General features: G+C 53.0%; 2 protein-coding genes across 2 annotated transcripts; one reads left to right on the top strand and one right to left on the bottom strand.

Moving 5' to 3' along the window:
- The first annotated feature begins 246 nt into the window (after positions 1-246).
- CHAF1A (chromatin assembly factor 1 subunit A) lies at positions 247-14079 on the top strand. The gene is made up of 14 exons (XM_058820934.1): positions 247-361; positions 542-1296; positions 2997-3053; positions 4791-5032; positions 5466-5526; positions 5914-5982; positions 6375-6598; positions 6730-6898; positions 7054-7134; positions 7214-7303; positions 7501-7762; positions 9152-9597; positions 12346-12433; positions 13637-14079. The coding sequence occupies exons 1-14, from the start codon at positions 313-315 to the stop codon at positions 13714-13716; spliced, it is 2673 nt and encodes an 890-aa protein (XP_058676917.1). The 5' UTR covers positions 247-312; the 3' UTR covers positions 13717-14079.
- On the bottom strand, positions 13577-19005 carry UBXN6 (UBX domain protein 6). Its single transcript, XM_058820935.1, has 11 exons — positions 18811-19005; positions 18421-18581; positions 18141-18202; positions 17893-18015; positions 17569-17666; positions 17184-17259; positions 17015-17099; positions 16585-16804; positions 16352-16482; positions 15617-15762; positions 13577-15104 (listed from the first exon to the last, which is right to left on the bottom strand). Exons 1-11 carry the CDS (start codon positions 18891-18893, stop codon positions 14976-14978), a joined length of 1314 nt encoding a protein of 437 aa, XP_058676918.1. The 5' UTR covers positions 18894-19005; the 3' UTR covers positions 13577-14975.

Below are 19005 nucleotides of genomic sequence, written 5' to 3'. Positions count from 1 at the left end.
GCCGGGCCTGGGCACTGCCAGGATCCAGGGGCAGCCAGGGCTGATCTGGGCACCTGTGCCAGGCCTGCCCACCCTCACAGGCAGGAATTCCCTCCTCGCATCCCCTTGGGTGCAGGCACACGTTGCTGGGGACGCTCCTGCCCCAGGACAGTGTGAGGGGCACAGGGTGGCTGCGGGACCCGCTGGGTCGGGGGTTCCTTTGGCTTGGGGGTGACACTGGGACCTCTTTGTTCTCCCTTAGCGGCTCTGGGAGAGCTGTTGGGCTCGCTGGGAGCAACCACAAGTGCTGATTTGTTGTTTTCTCCCGTAGCCATGGAGTGCAGAGACAAAGCTGCTGTTCCTCCACGGAAGCTCGTCCAAGGTAAGGGAGTGTCTCTCATCCAGCACACATTAAAAACATCCCACACCTGTATTTTATCAAATACATTGGCTTGGTTGTGATTAAATATTCTCGAAGTGGCTCATCTCAGTTTTCAGTGTGCTCCAGAATGGATGAAAGCCTTTGGTGTTTCCTGTCTCTGACCTGGTGTTGTTCTTGCAGCCCGGCTGCCCTTCAAGCGCCTCAACCCTGTGCCAAAGGAGAACCTCGATGTCGGCTCAGAAGTCAAAAAAGTCAAGAGCTCCCCGAGTGCTTTTGCTGCCAGCAAGGATCCCTCCCTGGATGCCTCAGGTGCCTCCCTGGACAATGTGGAGAACGACTGCCAGCTGGGCTCCGACGGGAATTTGACTCCAAAACTCGTGAACGGGAAGGGTCCCTTGGACCATTTTATCCAGAAAACCCCAGGAGGTGACACGAGTGACCCTGGGGGTGCTCCTGACCCCTCCAGGGGCCCTGCCCACGGACCTGGGGACAGCACAGAGCGGGGGGCCGTGGATTCTACAGCTGCTGTGAGCAATGGCACCATAGGAAAGGAGCTGGGCTGCCTGAGCCCCGTGCAGGGCAGCCCAGCAGGTGACTCTGTGGGGACTGAGGGGCCCTGTGCAGCTGCAGGAGCTGGGAGCCCCCCACGCTCCAGCCCCACGGCCTGCCAGGATGCAGCAGGCAGGAAAGGCTCTCAGGGAGAACTGAAGGATGTGCTCTTTGAGGGGAAGGTGCCCGTGGTGCTGCTGGAGGACATCATGAGCCTGAAATGCCCCCAGGTGGCCTCGTCGGAGAGCGAGGCCCTGGAGTCGTCCCACGAGGGGGACTCGGGACTGACCAACTCCTCCCTGAGCTCTGGGGGCTCCCCCGAGCTCCTGGCACAGAGCAAGGGCAGCAGCAGCAGCCCCCTGGCTGCCTCCACACCTGCCAGGAAGGTGGGTCTGCTCTGCTTCGTGCTGCTTGGGTTCCTGGCCTTCTGGGGAGCAGGGTGAGGGGGGCACTGAGGAGTGCAGGAAACGGGCTGGGGATTCATTACCAATTAATTACTGAATTGTTGCCCTTTGGGATCTCTAAATCCTTCATCCTCCCTGCTTCTGGCTGCTGCTGTATTTACATTTCTTTAGTGAAATGCCCACCTGGGGCTTGGTGTTTTAGGAGCAGCAGTTCTGCGTTCAGGTGGTTCTTCCCAAGCTCTGTTTCATCCTCCTCAGGGCTGCTGGGATTCCTGTGAGGGTGTTCCCCCAGAACAGCCAGTGCAGATGCTTTTCCAGCTCTGAATTTCTGCTCTCCTGCCTCATCCCTGGCAGTGCCCAAGGCCAGGCTGGGTGGGCATTGGAGCAGCCTGGCACAGTGGCACGTGCCCCATGGCAGGGGTGGCACTGAGTGGGCTCTAAGGTCCCTCCCAATCCAAATCGTTCTGGGATTCCATCACAAAGCTCTGGGTGAGGGGGTTTTTGCTCACCTGAGTTTCAGCCACCCTGATTTTTGGGGCAGTTTGGACAGAGAAGCTTCCAAGGGTGGCAGCACCTGCTCAGGTGGCTCAAACACCACAGGGATGGTTCTCTCAGTCCTTCTGTTGTGTTTATCAAGTCAAGTGATCAATTAATTCCTCCTCTGTGAAAACTCCCCCTCTCTGAAATAAACAGACACACTCCAGCAGGCATGAAGAATTTCCAGTGTAGCAGAACAGCAGAAAGCACTCCTGGTGTAATCCAGCACTGCCAGTGGGGCTGGATTTGCTCCTGTGCTGCTCCCCAAAATGAGGCTTTGTACCCCAAAGCTGTGCAGCTGGGAGCTTTGTTTTCCTGGGAGGAAACAGCCCCAAGGAGCTGAAGCCCCCACTTGACAGAACTCCTGTTTTCTGTCAGATAAATGTAGAAAATAAAGCAGTTGGGCGGTGTTAGCCTGTTAATCACAATTTAAATGTGATGCTGTGAATGGCAGCAGGAGGAGGGGGATCCAGTAAATCAAGTCACAGTGTGCTGAAATATTGACAAATTAGGCCTTTAACCAGTCTATGAACGATGGTCTTATGCATAAAACCATAAATTTTTTTCTTTTTTCTTCCCCCATAAATAAAAGATAAATGAGAAATGTGCCCTGACTGGAATTTAGGGTCAGTGAGCTGTTACTGGTGGAAGATCAAGTGGACTGTGATGACAACATAAGAAAATGTTAAAATGTGGAAAACAGTCCTTGTGTTTATAAAGTTACAGCTAAATATCACAGCAAGATAGGTGGATACAAAAAAAAAAAAAAAAAAAAAAACAAAAACCAAAAAAACCCAAAAAAAAACCCCAAACAAATATAAGTTTTGCTGGAAGGAATTGAGTTTGCCATGTCCCCTGTGGTTCAGAGCAGCTCCCCTGGTGTGGTGTCCCCTTGCAAAGGGTCCTGTAGGGCTGAGGGGACCAGAGGGGTTTGTTCAGGGGGACAGGAGGTGGATCCAGGCTGGGGTGGGAGTGGGGAGGTTGGATATTCCTGTCCTGTGTCCTCATTCCCTGCTCAGGGGGATTTGGATGTTCCTTTGTGTGTCCTCATTCCCTGCTCTGGGGGAAACTGGGGTGACTGGATGGGCTCTGCAGGGATCCTGTCCCTCAGGATCTCCTCTAAAACTTGCATTTTGTAATTCCAGGTACCTCAGAAATTCCACAGAAGTTCAGCAGAGAAGGAGAAGCTGAGATTGCAAAGAGTAAGGCATTTCCCTGACACCCAACAAAGGCTTTGCCTTTTATCTCAGCCCAGCTGCAACATCTCTTTTGCCATTTTTCCTTACCCTGAGGAGCATGGAAAAACCTTTAATGCAGGCAGTTAAAGTGCTTGGCTCTTTCCAGAGCTCCTGAATGGAGCCCTGGCTGCATTTGGGGCTCTTTGGGGAGAGCTTGAAGCCCCAAGATTTAGGTTCTGATTTTATTAATACACAAGGGAAATGGGGCACTCTGTGGCTTCCTAGATGTCACCACTGGATGCCACCACTGGGAATGCTCAAGCTCCAGGTTCTGTTTGCTTGGGTGCAGCTCCTCAGCAAACTCTGCTGCCACTCACGGAGGCTGAAGGGTCAGTGCTGCAGGAATTGGGCTTTTTTGGGTTTGTTTTATCTGCACTGGGAAGGTTTGTGCTCAGGAATTCTGTGTCTCTCAGTGGCTTGTTTATAAACTCGTGTGTTTTATGTAAGTTGTAGCTGTAAAGCTTTGCAGCCTTTCCCAGTGCCCCATATAGAATTCCAATCTGTTGTTTTCTTCCCTTTCTATAGCTGTGTTAAAAATAGCAGGGATGGGAGGGAGAGAAAGGAGAATGGAAGCTAAAAATGATGCTGGGAATGAAGCAGAGCCACCAGTGAGCTGTCAGCTTCACACCAGCACCCTGCACATTCCATGACTCAGGCTGACAGTGTTGTTTCCTTGCCATTGGCACCATTTGGCTGTTGGTGGCTTTCTGCAGTTATTTGTGTTGTGACACTGCTCAAGGAAGCCTTGATGTTGACAAGGAGAGATGTGAAATCAATAAAAGAAAACTGAAAATACCCAGGGAGGAGTTGGGAGTGTCTGGGCACAGGCAGAGCCTCCTTTCCTGGTGACATCACCAGTGCCAGCAGCACAGAAAAGCTTTTTCTATTTAATTTGACATTTTCCTCCTTTGTGTCAGCAGAGCCACGGTGGGAATTGCAGTTGTTTTGGCAGGAAACACCATAAAAGGCAACACTTCCAATAAAATCTGTTCCCAGAGTGCCCCTTGAACAGTCTCAGGGCACTGGTGATGTCTGATGATCTGGAATAGAAGAAAACAAGGGATAGGCTCCACAGTCTGGGGTTTGGAGAATGACTTTATTCCCTGAGATCATGGAATAGCCCAGCTGGGGGGGACCCACAAGGATCATCGAAGTGATTCCTGTGCTTGTGGAAACAATCAGAAAATCCTAGTGGGTTTGTGATGTCAAACCAGCTCAAATTCACTTGTAGAAGTGACACCACTGTAGCCCTGTGATGACACCACAGCATGAAAAGCTTTGCTCAGGGGGAAATATTTTGGAAAGAATCTGAAATCTCCTATTAAATAAGGGAATAACTACGATTTTTTAATTCCCATCTAATTTTCCATAATGCCACTGTGGTAATGAAGATGACTCAATACAAAGCTTTCTTTGATGCGTAGAGAAATGAAAATACCTTTTTTCTTCTGCTAAGGGAAAGGAATAATTAAAGCTTTCAGAGAGGCAGCCCAGGGAAGCTCAGCTGAGGCAGGGGGGCTGTGGATGTGCTCTTACCTGCATTCCTGGGGAAAATGAGGGTCCTTCCCATTCCAGGATATTTTGTGATGCTGCAGGTCAAGCACTGGGTGGGCCCAGCTTCCTTTCTGAGCAATAAATGCTGATTTTCAGCAGTTTTGGGAGCACAGAGCTGCAGTTCTGAGTGTCCCCTTTGTGCCCCAGGACCAGGAGCGTGCGGACAAGCTCCAGAAGCTGCAGGCAGAGAGGGAGGAGAAGGGGAGGCTCAAGGAAGAGGCAAAAGCTGCGAAGGAACGAGCCAAAGAGGAGGCCAAGAAGAGGAAAGAGGAAGAGAAAGAGTTGAAGGAGAGAGAAAGGAGGGAAAAGAAGGAAAAGGAGGAGAAGGAGAAAGCTGAGAAGCTGCGAGTGAAGGAGGAGAAGCGCAAGGAGAGGCAGGAGGCTCTGGAGTGAGTGCCTGGGCTTGTGCAGCCCCTGGGGGTCCCTGTGCTGATTTCCATCCCCTCTTTCCCTGTCCTGCTCCAGCAGCACGGGCCTGGGGTCAGGGGGTGGCTCTGAAATCCTGAGGGACTCTGTGCCCCCATCCCAGCAGTGCCCTGAGCTTCCCCTCCTGACCTGGCTCACTTGGGCTCTTTGTGGAGGAAGTTACTGGGACTTGGTAACCCCTGGAACTCCCTGGCATTGAGAGGAACGTGAGGCAGCCCATGAACTTGAAATGGGTCAATATTTGCTCTGCAAGGAATGAACAAAGTCTCCTCTGCACTTCACCAAGTGTGGTTCTTGGCTGGGTTGACAGATGATCCTCGTGGTGGGGTCTGGGGCTTCCCACCTCCTCTTCACCCTTCCTGATGTGTGACAATTCACATGATCTTTGTTTTCAAGGGCAAAACTTGAGGAGAAGAGAAAGAAGGAAGAGGAGAAACGGTTAAAGGAGAAAGAAAAGGTAAAAATGTTTTCTCTGGCTTGTCTCTAAATTCTTTCTGGGGTGAAATGGTGGAGCAGGTTCCTTTGTGTGCAGCCTGTCCCCCCGACCTGCTGGGGCTGCTCCATGCAGGTTTTACCTGTTCCTTTCACCCCTGTTGGTTCCTTTGCTTTTCCCCTCTCTGTGTGTGTTTCTGAATGGCCACAGGTGACCTGTGCCCTGGCAGTGCCACTGAAGCCCTGCTGGTGCCAGGCAGGACAATCAGAGCTTCTGTTGAGTCACAGGAGCTGCTGACTGCCTGAACTTTGCTTTGTGCCTCATTTGAAGTTGAGTCATGCATGAGATGAGCTCACCTGGCATTCCAGAGCTTTGTCCCACCTCACATTTGCGTTTGGGTTCTCGTTTCAGCGCATCAATGCCCAGAAAGCAGAGATCACCAGGTTCTTCCAGAAACCAAAGACTCCACAAGCCCCCAAGGTGAGGGACTGCTGTGCCTCTGTGTGTTGGTCTCTCACAGTTGTTCCTAACAAAAATACCCTGATTTCCTTCTCAGCTGCCCCTTACAGCTTCTTAGGTAGTCAAAATATTGTTTTTTTCTTAATTTCCTGGTCCCAAAAGTGCAAAGGATTTTGAGAAAATGCCCAGAGCAGGGACTACAAAAGACATTTGTGGTTGGTTCAGTGAATCTCAGCTCTGTCTTCTGCATTGCCTGGAAGATCTGGAGTCTTGGACAGGAAGGGCTTAACTTAATCTTCACTTAACCTAAATCTTCACCTCAGACAACACCTCAACAGCAGGTGTTCCTTGCATGTGTTGGTGCTGCAGCTTCTCAGTGTCCAAACCCTGACATTCCTCACTTGATGTTTCAGACCCTTGCTGGCTCCTGTGGCAAGTTTGCTCCTTTTGAAATTAAGGAGAACATGGTCTTAGCCCCCCTCAGCCGTGTGGCCCTGGAACCAGAGGACCTGGAACAGCTGGACAAGCTCCTGCACGCCCAGAATGCTGAAGATTCTTTCTTGAAGGATCTAAAATGTCGCAAACCACGAAAAACTGGGCCCACTTTGGTCAGTGACAGCAGTGACAGTGTCAACAGGTCAGTCTGCGCTTGAGGGCTTGCTTTGCTTCTGGTTTATGAAATGAACTGCAGAGAGGGTTTGAGGATTGGAGAGGAGGGAAGGCTGGAGCTGCTCAGTGGGGCTCAGCCACCTTCCCCTGTGTTCCCAGTGACGTGGTGGTGGTGGACAGCTGCCAGGCAGATGCTGTTCCTGAGAGGGAGAAGTTTGGCAGGATGAAGCTCCTGCAGTTCAGTGAGAATCACCGTCCTGCCTACTGGGGCACCTGGAACAAGAGAACCTCCCTGATCCGTGCCAGGAACCCATGGTCCAAGGACACTGTAAGCACCTCAGCCTGCTGCATCCTTTGTGCTCTAGAAGTGAATGTGCTTGGCCAAGTTCTCTGCTTCCCTGGCATTTCTGAGCCATTTTGTTCCCTCTGAAAGCCCAGCCTGGGTTTGGTGCTGATGGACAGAAATGTTGGCATTTCTTGCAGAAACTGCTGGACTATGAAGTGGACAGTGATGAAGAGTGGGAGGAGGAGGAGCCAGGGGAAAGTCTCTCCCATAGTGAAGAGGTGAGGATCCTGCATGCTGAATAAGATCAGGAACCGCTTGCACTGGGTGTGGTTCTAACTCTAACCCATTTGTTTGTAGGATGACGAAGAGGAGGGAGAGGATGAAGATGAGGACGATGGGTTTTTTGTACCCCATGGGTACCTATCTGAAGATGAAGGTGTGACAGAGGTAAGGCAGCTGGCTGTCCCTGAGTTCCCATCTGTTTCCAGTGAACTGTGCCGTGTCAATACTGGCAGGGGAGGGCAGCACGTGCTCTGTGCCTGCACGGTTCATGGCTCAGGGAACACGAGGCAAAGCTGCCTTTAAAAAGCTCTTTTTTCATCGTGGCGTGGCTGTAACGAGTCCTTTGTCCCCTGTGGCTGCAGGAGGGTGACCCAGAGAACCAGAAGGTTCGTCAGAAGCTGAAAGCAAAGGAGTGGGATGAGCTGATAGCCAAGGGGAAGAGGTTCCATGTCCTGCAGCCTGTGAAGATTGGCTGTGTCTGGGACAGGGCAGCAAAGGACAACGGCACCAACCCTGACCTGAAGGTGCTCCAGCAGTTCACAGCCTGTGTCCTGGATCCACCTGTGCCAGAGGAGGAGCAGCAGACACAGAAATGTAGCAAAAAAAGAGCAAAAGATCAGCAAAGTAAGACCTGAAGGGCTGAGCAGTGCTTCCACAGTGCTGTGCTCTGCTTTGGAGGGAGTGGGGGATTAGTGAGTGCTGCATTCAGAGTGACCTGTTTGTGACAGGGCTGGAATCCAAGGAATCTCTGAGAGCTCTTGGAAAGGACTTTTCTGGCACTGCCTCTCCAAAAAGTCTTGCTCTGGGCAATCTAGGAACTAAAGCCAACCAGACTTGAGCAAGCTCAGATTTAGGATGGGCCTGAGCCTGTTTGTTGTTTGGGGGAAATTGTTTGGTTTCTGTGTTTGGTTCCAGTCCTGAGCTTTTCCTGCACCTGATTAACACAGGGCTGTGAATAACTCACATAAAGGCCAAGCAGGGGGTGGGGATTTCACTCCAGGATGTTGTTTCTATATCAGATCTAGCTGCTGGTACAATCATGGAATCCCAGAGTGGGTTGGCTTGGGTTGGGGGGCACCTTAAAGACCATCCAGTTTCTGCCATGGGCAGGGACACTTTCCACTTGCTCCAAGCCCAACCAAGCTCACCTTGGAGCCTTCCAGGCATGGGGCACCCCCAGCTTCTCTGGGCATTCCATCTCTAAAACCAATCCTGGAGTGCCCATGCTGATTTCTATCCCCCAGCTTTCCCAACATTTAACCCATTCTGTGCCATTTCCCCCCACAATCCTGGGCCAGCTCTGGAGTACCTGTGCTGATTTCTTTCCCACCTTTAGCCCATTCTGTGCCACTTTTCCCCTCTGCAGTTCTGGAGTGCCTGTGCTGATTTCCATCCCAAAGCTTTCCCAACCTTTAACCCATTCTGTGCCACCTTTCCCCCACAATCCTGGGCCAGCTCTGGAGTACCTGTGCTGATTTCTTCCCCACCTTTAACCCATTCTGTGCTGATTTCTTCCCCACCTTTAACCCTTTCTGTGCTGATTTCTTCCCCACCTTTAACCCTTTCTGTGCTGATTTCTTCCCCACCTTTAACCCTTTCTGTGCTGATTTCTTCCCCACCTTTAACCCGTTCTGTGCTGATTTCTTCCCCACCTTTAACCCGTTCTGTGCTGATTTCTTCCCCACCTTTAACCCTTTCTGTGCTGATTTCTTCCCCACCTTTAACCCATTCTGTGCTGATTTCTTCCCCACCTTTAACCCGTTCTGTGCTGATTTCTTCCCCACCTTTAACCCGTTCTGTGCTGATTTCTTCCCCACCTTTAACCCGTTCTGTGCTGATTTCTTCCCCACCTTTAACCCGTTCTGTGCTGATTTCTTCCCCACCTTTAACCCGTTCTGTGCTGATTTCTTCCCCACCTTTAACCCATTCTGTGCTGATTTCTTCCCCACCTTTAACCCATTCTGTGCTGATTTCTTCCCCACCTTTAACCCTTTCTGTGCCGTTCCCCCGCAGTCCTGGCCCAGCTGCTGCCGCTGCTGCACGGCAACGTGCACGGGAGCAGGGTGATCATCCAGGAGTTCCAGGAGTGCTGCCGCCAGGGACGCTTCAGCCACGGCCCCAGGAGCCCCCCGGAGCCCGGGGGGGGCGAGGACAGCGGCGTGCCCTCCAAGGCCAGGCTCAAGAGGATCATCTCAGAGAGCTCCGTGTACGAGAAGAGGCCCGAGTTCAGGATGTGCTGGTACGTGCACGCCGAGGTGCTGCGCAGCTTCGGCCAGGAGCAGCTGCCCGTGCCCTGCCAGTGGAGCTACGTCACCCAGGTGCCCTGCACGGGCAAGGAGGAGGGGGGCGGCGTGCCAGGAGTGCCCGTGCCCCAGCCCACCCCCCTGGCAGCCAAGAGGAAGGCCATGGGAAGCATGTCCATCACCAAGTTCATGAAGAGGCCTCGGGGCGCTGAGCAGGTGAGTTCCTTGTGCCCCAGTAAGGAGTGCTGGGGGTGTTTGCACCCCCCAGCTCAGCCTGTTACCTCCAGCCACTGTCCTGCACACCAAAAGACCCTTTTTATGGGGAAAGGAGTGAAATGCCGGGGCTAAAGAGATGGGTTTCTTTTGTGTGTCTGCAGCTTGGACTCTCTGTTCCATTCGAAACGTTGCTCTCCTGCTGTTCTTCCATTCTCTGCTATTTGGCCCTGATTGCATCCAAGCTGTGAATGGTTGGAGAGTCTGCTTGGCCTTGGTTTTACAGCTGGGTGTAATTTGTGTGCAGGTTTTATGTGTGCCTGTGGCTGCCAGATGTACAGCCCGGGCTGATGACTTACAGCAGTTGCATGTGAAGGGATTAAATGTGGTTCCCAAGTGCTGCAACTCAGCCCAGAGCAGTCTGTAAAGGCTCCAGCTCATCCTGACACACATAAAGCTGAATTTCAAGAGCTGGTTTAAAAATACAATAACTCATAGGGACAAAATGAGGTGGAATTGCAGTGCTTGCTGCCTGGGAGCTGTGTTGTGGTTTTCCTGTTGTTGCTTCTGCTTTTCAGGGCGACCACAGGTAGTGCTGGAGCCTCATCATGACTGAAAAATGGGAGCATGGAATTCCAGAATGGTTTGGCTTGGGAGGGACCTTAAACCCCACCCAGTGCCACCCCTGCCATGGCAGGGACACCTCCCACTGGCCTTGGGCACTGCCAGGGATCCAGGGGCAGCCACAGCTGTTCTGGGAACTCCATCCCAGCCCCTCCCCACCATCACAGGGAGGAATTCCTTCCCAAAATCCCATCCAACCCTGCCCCCTGGCAGTGGGAGCCATTCCCTGTGTCCTGTCCCTCCATCCCTTGCCCAAAGTCTCTCTCTGTGTTTCCTCTTGGTCCCTTCAAGCCCTGGAGGAGCCACATTTGGGTCCCCACAAAGCTTGGGATGCTCTGTGGAGGCTTTAGGTGCTGGAAATTGGGGTTACCAACCTCTGGCTTCCAATCCCCCAGGCAGGGCAGGGTTTGAAATCCCTGCCAGTGGATTTATTCCTCCTTCCCTGTGCACCAGCTCAGGAAAGAGCCCCAGAATGGTTTGGGTGGGGAGGGACCTCAAAGCTGATCTCGTTCCACCCCCCCTCCCATGGACCACAGATGAGGCTTTTGATGCTTTTTATGCTTTGCCTTCCCAATTTATTCTTGGCTTTTTTGGCTTTTCTACTGAAAAAGCTCAGCATTCAGGTATTGATAGAGATCAGAGACTTGTGAGAAGCTGCTCAGCCCCCAAACTCCATCTGCTTGGGTTTTTTCTTGTACACTAAATAAAGGCAGAGATAAAAGTCTCTGCTTGGCACCCACTGGAAATTCAGCTTATAAGGGAGCAGAAATAGCAAAACAAAGGCTTTTAGGAGAATTACATCACCACTCTGAATGCTTCAAAGCTCCTCAGAGCTGTGCTGGGGAGGTGCAGCTGCCAGCAGAGGTGTCACAGCCCCAGAAGCTTTTCATTGCTGATGTCTCAATCAGGTGTTGAGATCCCACCCCACCTGTGGAGCCAGGCTGGGGCATGGGGAGAGCCTGGCAATGCTGGGAGCTGCCAGATCCCCACTCTGGCACGTGTTTCTGTGCTGGGGAGCTCACACCAGGGCTTGTGTGAGTCAAGGTGCTCTTACATAAGAGAAGAATTGGGTGCTGGAGTGGGCAGTACCTGCCCACGTATAGGAGGGATTGCATTTGAGAGTTGGCACTTTATTGAGAGATGGAAATTGAAAATTTTCTTGGCTTGGAAGAGTTTTTTTTAGGGGATGGGGATCAGGATTTTCATTCCAGTTCCAGCTGGAGGAAAAATAACAAAACTCAACAGAGCCTCCCAGCTGGGCAGCTTTGGTTTGTGTCACTCCTTGGTCTCTGTTCTCCATTCCAAATGGGGAATTTGGGCTTTTCCCATGGCAGGAAACCTGGGCAGCAAGGGAAGAGCTGGCACCACTCCCTGAATAAAAGCTGATTGGCAAAGAGGAGGAGGAGTCAGGGGAGAGCAAGGTCCAAACTTGACAAGCAACATTAATTCTCCATCTTCAGGAGGGAGAGCACATCCAAAGGGGCTCAGCCTGGAGAAAAGGAGGCTCAGGGGGCCCTTGTGGCTCTGCACAGCTCCTGCCAGGAGGGGACAGCCAGGGGACAGCAGGCTGTGCTCCCAGGGGACACCAGGACAAGAGGGAACAGCCCCAAGCTGTGCCAGGGGGGTTTGGGTTGGATATTGAGAAAATTCCTTCATGGAAAGGGTTGTAAAGCCCTGGGCACAGCTGGAGCCCCCAGCCCTGCAGGGATTTAAAATCCTTGGGGATGTGGCACGTGGGGACAGGGCAGTGCTGGGGAGCAGTTGGACTCTCTGACCCTTATGAGTCTGTGATTCTATGAAAATAATAAACAGAGGGGGGAGAGATTTCCCTTCCACAAATGCAGCAAGAGTCAGATTCCCGTGGAGCCTGAGCTGCCTGTGCTGCGGGGGCAGCTCAGCAGTTGTGTAAGAGGGAAGGATCCTGGAGCAGAGCTTGGCCCCTTTCCCACTCTGTGTGCCACTGCACTGAGCCCTTCTGTCACAGGTCCCGGCTTGTGGAGCTGGGAATTGCAGATTTCCTCCCTTCCAGATGTGCCCACCCGCCCAGAGGGTGCCCAGCACTGCCTGTGCCAGCTCTGGCCCCTGGCACCTCCTGGCTCACACCTGATACCTGCTCTTTCCCTCCAGGCTGCAGAGATGGATGGATTTCAGGCAGACACTGAGGAAGATGAGGAAGATGATGACTGCATGATTGTGGATGTACAGCCAGGAAAAGGTGGGAAGGGAGATGGGTACCAAGGGAGCAGGACTCCCTAAACTTGTTTTTTTCTGCCCTTTTCACCATTCCTTGGGCTTTTATCTCTATAGATATCTTATTCCAGATACTGCTGCTTTTTATCCTCTTTTAAAAGATGTTTCTTTGCTATTTGTGGCCTTCTCTAAGCTGCTCTTGCCTTTTCTGCCCTCCTCCTCCCCTTTTTGTCTCACACAAAGCCCCTGTGAGCAGCCAGGGTCACCTGCCTGTTCCTGGGGGCACAGGTGAGCACTGGGGCAGTGCCAGCACATCCGCTGGCAAACGATGGCAAACATTGCTGCCCTCTGGGGCATGCAGAGCCCTTCCAGCCTGGCAGGGGCTGGGTTATCACCCCTCTGGTGCAGCCACATCAGGGAGCAGCCACAATCTGAGCACTTGCTCGTGTTGGTGTCCCAGTTATCCCTTGGAAATGGCTTCAAAGCCCCTGTGCTGCAGCCTCTCCTTTCAGGCCACGCTGGGAGGAGGATGTGCAGCAGCTCCTTTCATCTCCAGGAGCTTTTGGCCGTGATCACACAGATCAATGAGCTGACTCCAAGCACGTGCTGTGCTTTCCAAAGCTCTGGGCTCTTTTCTTGCTGCTCACAATGGAGCTCTCCCAACCTGCTCTGAGGAAAGTGGTTTGTGTTGGGCAGCTCCTCTGGCAGATAACGACTCGTGCACAGAAATTCTGGAGGGTTTGACCCATTCCAGGCATTATCTGGGCTCTCCTTCCTCTCTGAGCTCCTCCCACCTCCCAAAACAGACATTGGGACTGCTTGACAAGGAGCCCGGCTTTAATCTTAAGCTGCTTTTGCTTATTACCAGGCTCTGAGATGAAACCCTCGCCTCAGGTTCGTCCCCTCTTGTTCTGAGGATGCCACTGAGCAGCTTCCCTCCCTCAGGCTCTGCTGACACACAAGCAGCTCTGTTTGTTTGGCTCTGCCTGACTCTAAAGCACTGAAAAGATTATGGAAATCCTTTTTATGGTTGAAGTGATTTTTTTTTATTCTGGATTGGTGATATTAAATACGAAGCCAGTATTAAAACCAGTGTTTAAATAGTGTTGAAAAGGAGACTCACAACAGATGCAGGAAGCTAAGACAGATAACACATAAAGTAGTCAAATTTTACTGGATTAATGAGGATATTTATAAAAATAAACCAAACACATTCTCTCCTTTGCAGGTTCCACAGCTTCAGAATCCAGTGGCACAAGAGCTGCTCACCAGGACAGCAGCATGGTCAGCCCATCTAATACAATTTGAGACTTTAATGCTACTAACTCCTCTGTATGTATGTAGAATGAGCTAGAAAGTTTTAAACCTTGTGTATCTTTGACCAAGATACTTGAAAGTATTCCACATTTCTTGTAAAGAGAAGACAGCACTTTGTTCTGCTTCAGACCAGATGGAAGCTTAAATTTTTAGCTTTAGCTTTTTAGCTTTTTTTTTTTTTTAATACTGCATATTAATCTGTCCTTAATAAAGCATTATTGAAATTTTGATACTTCTTTGTAATGGAAGGTATCTAAGTTATCTCTAAAAGTAGCTGAGGGATTTTGGAATAAGCTTATTGTGATGCCACTGGGGAATGACTGTTCATAATGTTGTACAGCGTGGCCTTGGGTATAAATGATGTACAATTATATATGAATTTATGCTCTTGTACCATCCTGTTTGTGGTCTTACTTGCTCCAGAGAACAGCAGCAGGGCTTTATCTTTGGAAGAGGGAAAAATGCTTTGTTTCTCTTATTTTGGGACAGGCTGGAGAGGTCAGGGCTAGATTCTCAGTCTCTTGTCTGCATCAGAGCTGGGCTCTGTCGCACAGGAAAACTCTGCTTGAGGTATTACAGGACTGAGCTGGCATCAAACTTGGTGACACACAGGACAAACTTGCTGGGGCTTTCAGCTTTATACAACTGGTGAGTTATCAGTTACTTCTTTAAAAGATTGTCTGTAATTTCAGGTTTGTTATCTTCCCCTGGGCAGCAGCAGTGGCTGTTCCCTGCTGTCACTCTCTGAAGGGACAAGGGGCTGATGCTGCCCCAGTAACACCAGTGCCAGCCCCAGCACAGACTGGTTTGGCATCTCAAACCTGCAACAGCAATGCAACTCAAGCAACTGGGATCAGGACTGAGTCTTTAAATAATTCCATTTAATCAGACTAAGTGTAACTTTATCCAAATAGCTTCTCTCCAGTAGGAGTTACAGTGCACACAGAAGCAGAACGGGAAGCTGAGCTCTACACCCAGCCCCTTCCCAGGCTCAGGCTGGTCATCCAGCCTTACCAGCCCCTCATCCCTGCTCCACCACGGCCTCGGGAACACCTCGGGCAGTCCCTGCTCCAGTTCGGTGTTGGCAGCCCCAGGGAGGAGCCGCTGCCGGGGCCACCTGTGAGTCTGGAGCTGGGAGGGGACAGCAGGGCCCGGCCCCTGTGCAGAGCCAACCAAAGCCACCTCCAGCAGTCTCGGCAAAAGGAGGGACGAGTCCAAAGCCAGCAGCGCTGGAGGCTCTGCCCTTTATTTCAGGACAGGGGCTGGGCCCTGGCCAGCAGCTCGGGCCTGAGGGGGCTGCGCTGCTCCTCCGCCGCCGCCGCCTCCACGTCCGCCATGACCGCGGCGTCCCAGGCCAGGCTCAGCAGGGCCGAGGGCACCTGGGCACGACAGCAGCACTGAGCACAGCCAGGGGAGGGTGCCAGGAGTCCTGAGAGCCACCCAGTGCCACCCCTGCCTGGGGCAGGGACACCTCCCGCTGCCCCAGCTTGTGCATCCCTGGGCACTCCCACGTTGCTCTGTTCCCGAGCGTGGAGCAGCCTGTGAGCATTCACAAAGCTGGGACTGCTCAGACTGAGAAGGACAAGGCTGGATTCTGCAAGCAGCTCCTTTTAGGGGATGCTAATTTGGGCTTTCTGTTCATACCCCCCCTCACCATCGCTGCCTTCCCTCTTTCCCAGCCCCTGACAGCTCTGTGCTCCAGGAGGAGGACCCTGCACTTCCCTCCACACCTCCAAGCCCCCAGGTTAACTCCTTTGTGCTTAAAATGAGGGGCAGAGCACAACTTGGGGCTCTAAAAGAACACAAGCTTCCCCCCCAGCTCTGAGCAGCAGAAGTCTCTGACAGCCTCAAGATGCTCTGGAAGGTACCAACAATAATTTTTTTCACTCACCAACCCACATTCATTGAAGGCCAAGTTCTCATCAGTCAGTTTGAGACCTCCAGGTCCCAGGAGCTCAAAGGGCAGCCAGTCATCTCTGAGTGCTTCTCTCACAAAGTTGTAGAGCACAGACACTGATTCTCGGGCATAAAAAGTCCCTGCCATGAGAAAACAAGGTGAGAGAGTCTGGCATTTACCAAAATCTAACCTTTTGTGGTCGGTTCCGTGGGGCTTCACCCACTGATGCTGACTTGATCAACGACTTCCCTGCCACACAGCCAGCCTGATTTAACTGAAAACTATAAAAGCAGAATCCCCAAAGAAAAATACTCAATTGTTGGGAGCCCCTGCCAGCCTGTAACAAAGAGCTGGGGAAGCCTGAAATGATTTCCAGAGTTCTACAGGAAAATTTGAAGAGGATTTATGCTGTTGTACAGTCTGACATCACACAGGCAGCCTCACGCTGGCTGCTGTCACACCCTGATCTAATGAGTCTAGCTTGGGAAGAGCAGACTTTAATTAATGATGCCTTGAGATTCTTCCCTCTCTGTCCAATCCTGGCTTAAAATCCCAACCCTGAGCAGGGAGAGGGTTTGGAGGTGGGAAGAGTTCATGGGGAAACATTGCCCTGCTGTGGTTTTGGGGTGGTTTATCCCACCAGCTGCACTCAGCACCCCCTCCTTACACTCCAAGGAGCCTCGGCAGCTTCTGGAGGTGCCCGAAGGAAGGGTGAGGAGTCCCCCTTACCCTGGAGGATGTATCCATCGGGGAAGCGCACCCTCAGCAGCGTGTAGTTGTACTTCCTCATCTCCCTCTGCTCGTCCTTCTCGCGCATGGCTCTGGTCCTCAGCATCGACGCCTTCTCCACCGCCTCCGTCCTGCGGGCACAGACCCTTGTAGTGCCCAAGGAGAGCCACCAGCTGCTGTCCCCTGACCCTGCTGCTGTCCCCTGGCGCTGCTGCTGTGCCCTGAGCCCTCACCGGAGCCGCTGCTCGCGGCGCAGCTCCTCTGCAGTGAGGCTGAAGAAGTCGTGGGGCAGCTCGAAGCGCGCGGCCGCGGGCGAGGGGTGGAACACGGCCAGCTGCCGGTGCAGCTGCGCCCGCACGGGCTCCGAGCTCAGCAGCTGCTCCTTGTGCTCCCTCAGGTCTTCCAGCCTGCTCAGCACCTCCTCCTTCAGCACATAGAACTCCTCCGTGGTCTCTGAAAGCGCAAGGATGGGGCGTGAGGCTCTTGGACTTTAGGGCAGTGACATGGGGACAAGGAAATGTCACACTGGGACAAGGAATGTGCAGGCTCAGAGGGTGTTTTTGTTCCAGCCTTGGAGGAATGACCTCTGTGGAGTTGTCAGCAACCAGAGCTGCCCCCAGCATCCCCCAAACTCCCCCTGACTCCACATTAATGAGTTCTTGCCTTGTCCTGGAACAGGCAGTGTTTTTGTCTCAAACCCAACAGCCTGGAAAAATTTGTGTGTCCCTTCCAAGCAGCTTATCCTCTCCTGGAAGAAAAGGACAGAATTTAGGTGGAGTTTGCTCCAAGCAAGGGCTTTCCAAAGCTGAACAGCTGTGGAGCCTGAGCTCACCTGAAACACCTTGTTCTGCAGTTTGATTTTCCGGTATTTCTCCTCCTCTGGATGGAGATAGATGTTATCCAGGTACCTGCAGGAAGAGAAATGCACTGCCTGGATCAAAGCAGGACACTCCAAGGTCGAGAGAAAAGAGAGACCTCACAGAGGAAAAAAGCTGAGAAACCCAGGAAAATAAAATACATAAATGTTTTGGGGCCAAACTGAACAACCAGCAGCTCCCAAGCCTCTTGGATTAGTGGGACCAACTCCTCCAGGTCAACTGTCAAATTGGGTGGTTCAGGAGTTCCATTTTCTTCCGAAAAAAATGACTTTGCTAGAAGCAGAGCAAGCAAACCCAGCAGGGAAGGGATGAGCTGCCCATGCCCTCAGTGACACTCACTTGGCCATGGTCTCCACGCACAGCCGGACCTTCTCCCGGTCCTTGTTGAAGGTGTGGATCTCCATGATGGAAGCAGCCACCGGGTCCACGGAGAAATACTGGGGGAGAGGGAGAGAAGCTGCTCAGGGAGGAGCTGACCCCAGCCCAGCTCAATTGTTCCCCATTTGCTGGGCTAGAGATGATTGAACAGGTAAAGTGAAATTGTCCTGGGGGAGATTTTACACGAAGGAGGTGGAGAGTTGGCAAGGTCACTGCTGAAGGGGACCCACAGCACAAAAAGGAGTTTGAAGAGGGAAGGGAAGGAGTTTGAAGGGAAGCACTCACTGCCTGGATGGCTTCTCGGAGCTGCTTCTCCTTCTGGTCTTTCCTCACAACAGTACCAGTCAAGGGGCAGATGAAATAAACCCCTGAGACAGAGGGAGCAGCAGCCCCTTCCTCCTCCTGCTCCTGAAGGAGATCAAACCAAACTGAGCACGGGGAGGTTTTGGTGGGGATTATGTTTATAAATCCTCTCAGGATAAGGAGAGCAGCCCCAAGGGGGGCTTAGCAGGGAATGGCAGCATCTCCCTCACCTTTTCCTCCATGGAGAGCCCCTTCTCGCTGGCAGCTGCCTCGGCCATCAGCTCTTTCCTCACTACAAAACACAAACCTCGGTTGGAGCGGAGGCTCAACACATTCCAGAGCCTTTTGGACAGCTCAGCGCTGCCCTGGGAAGCAAACACCTGCCCAGGTGTGGCGTCCCAGCCCAGGGCTGCGCATGACCCCATTTCCAGGACAGCTGCCCCAAAACAGGCAGGACAGGGAGCCGTCCCCGGGCGCTTTTCCAGCCGCGATTCCCGCGGCCGCTCCTACCCTGGTTCCTGATGGCCTCCTGCGACGCGGACGGAGCCTTTCCTCCCTTGGGCTTCACCTCCAGCCGGGCCAGCGCCGCGGCCGCCGCTCTCTGCGCCTCATCCGTCGGGGCCTGCCGGGGCTTCGGGGCCACCTCGGCTTTCGGCTTCTCCCGGGGGGCCCTGGCACGGAGGACACGGCTCGGGTCCGCCCGTGCGCGCCCACCCGCCGGTGGCACCGCGAGGACGGGGGAAGCAGCGCTCGGGCCCGGCGCTGTCACCGCTCCCTCCCCGAGTGCCCCGAGTGCCCCGGGCAGGTACCGGGCCCAGGGCGGGCGGTACCGGCCGCGGAGGGTGCCCGGGGATGGCGTTACCGGTGGTGGCGTAACCGGAGGGTCCCCCCAGCCCGTACCGGGACGGCTCCGAGAGCTTCTGCCCGGGCCCCGCTGTCTTGAACTTCAGGTCGGCCTTGATCTCCTGGAAGAACTTGCGCATGGCGGTGCCGGGATGGGACCGGGCCGGAACGGGAGGAGCACCGGGACAGGAACAGCACCGGGACGGAGCAGTACCGGGATGGGAGCGGGGCCGCCGCGCCCCCCCGCGCTTC

Source organism: Ammospiza caudacuta, chromosome 28, assembly GCF_027887145.1.
Source record: "Ammospiza caudacuta isolate bAmmCau1 chromosome 28, bAmmCau1.pri, whole genome shotgun sequence".
Classification (NCBI taxonomy): domain Eukaryota; kingdom Metazoa; phylum Chordata; class Aves; order Passeriformes; family Passerellidae; genus Ammospiza; species Ammospiza caudacuta.
This window is presented reverse-complemented; position numbering and strand designations above follow the sequence as displayed.

Coding starts and splice junctions, on each gene's coding strand:
- UBXN6 (XM_058820935.1), bottom strand. CDS start 18,893: ATGCGCAAGTTCTTCCAGGAGATCAAGGCCGACCTGAAGTTCAAGACA. Junction 17,100..17,183: donor TGCAGAACAAGGTGTTTCAG/GTGAGCTCAGGC, acceptor CTTTTCTTCCAG/GAGAGGATAAGCTGCTTGGA. Junction 16,483..16,584: donor CGCCGCGAGCAGCGGCTCCG/GTGAGGGCTCAG, acceptor CTGTGCCCGCAG/GACGGAGGCGGTGGAGAAGG.
- CHAF1A (XM_058820934.1), top strand. CDS start 313: ATGGAGTGCAGAGACAAAGCTGCTGTTCCTCCACGGAAGCTCGTCCAA. Junction 362..541: donor TCCACGGAAGCTCGTCCAAG/GTAAGGGAGTGT, acceptor TTGTTCTTGCAG/CCCGGCTGCCCTTCAAGCGC. Junction 5,527..5,913: donor GGTTAAAGGAGAAAGAAAAG/GTAAAAATGTTT, acceptor TTCTCGTTTCAG/CGCATCAATGCCCAGAAAGC.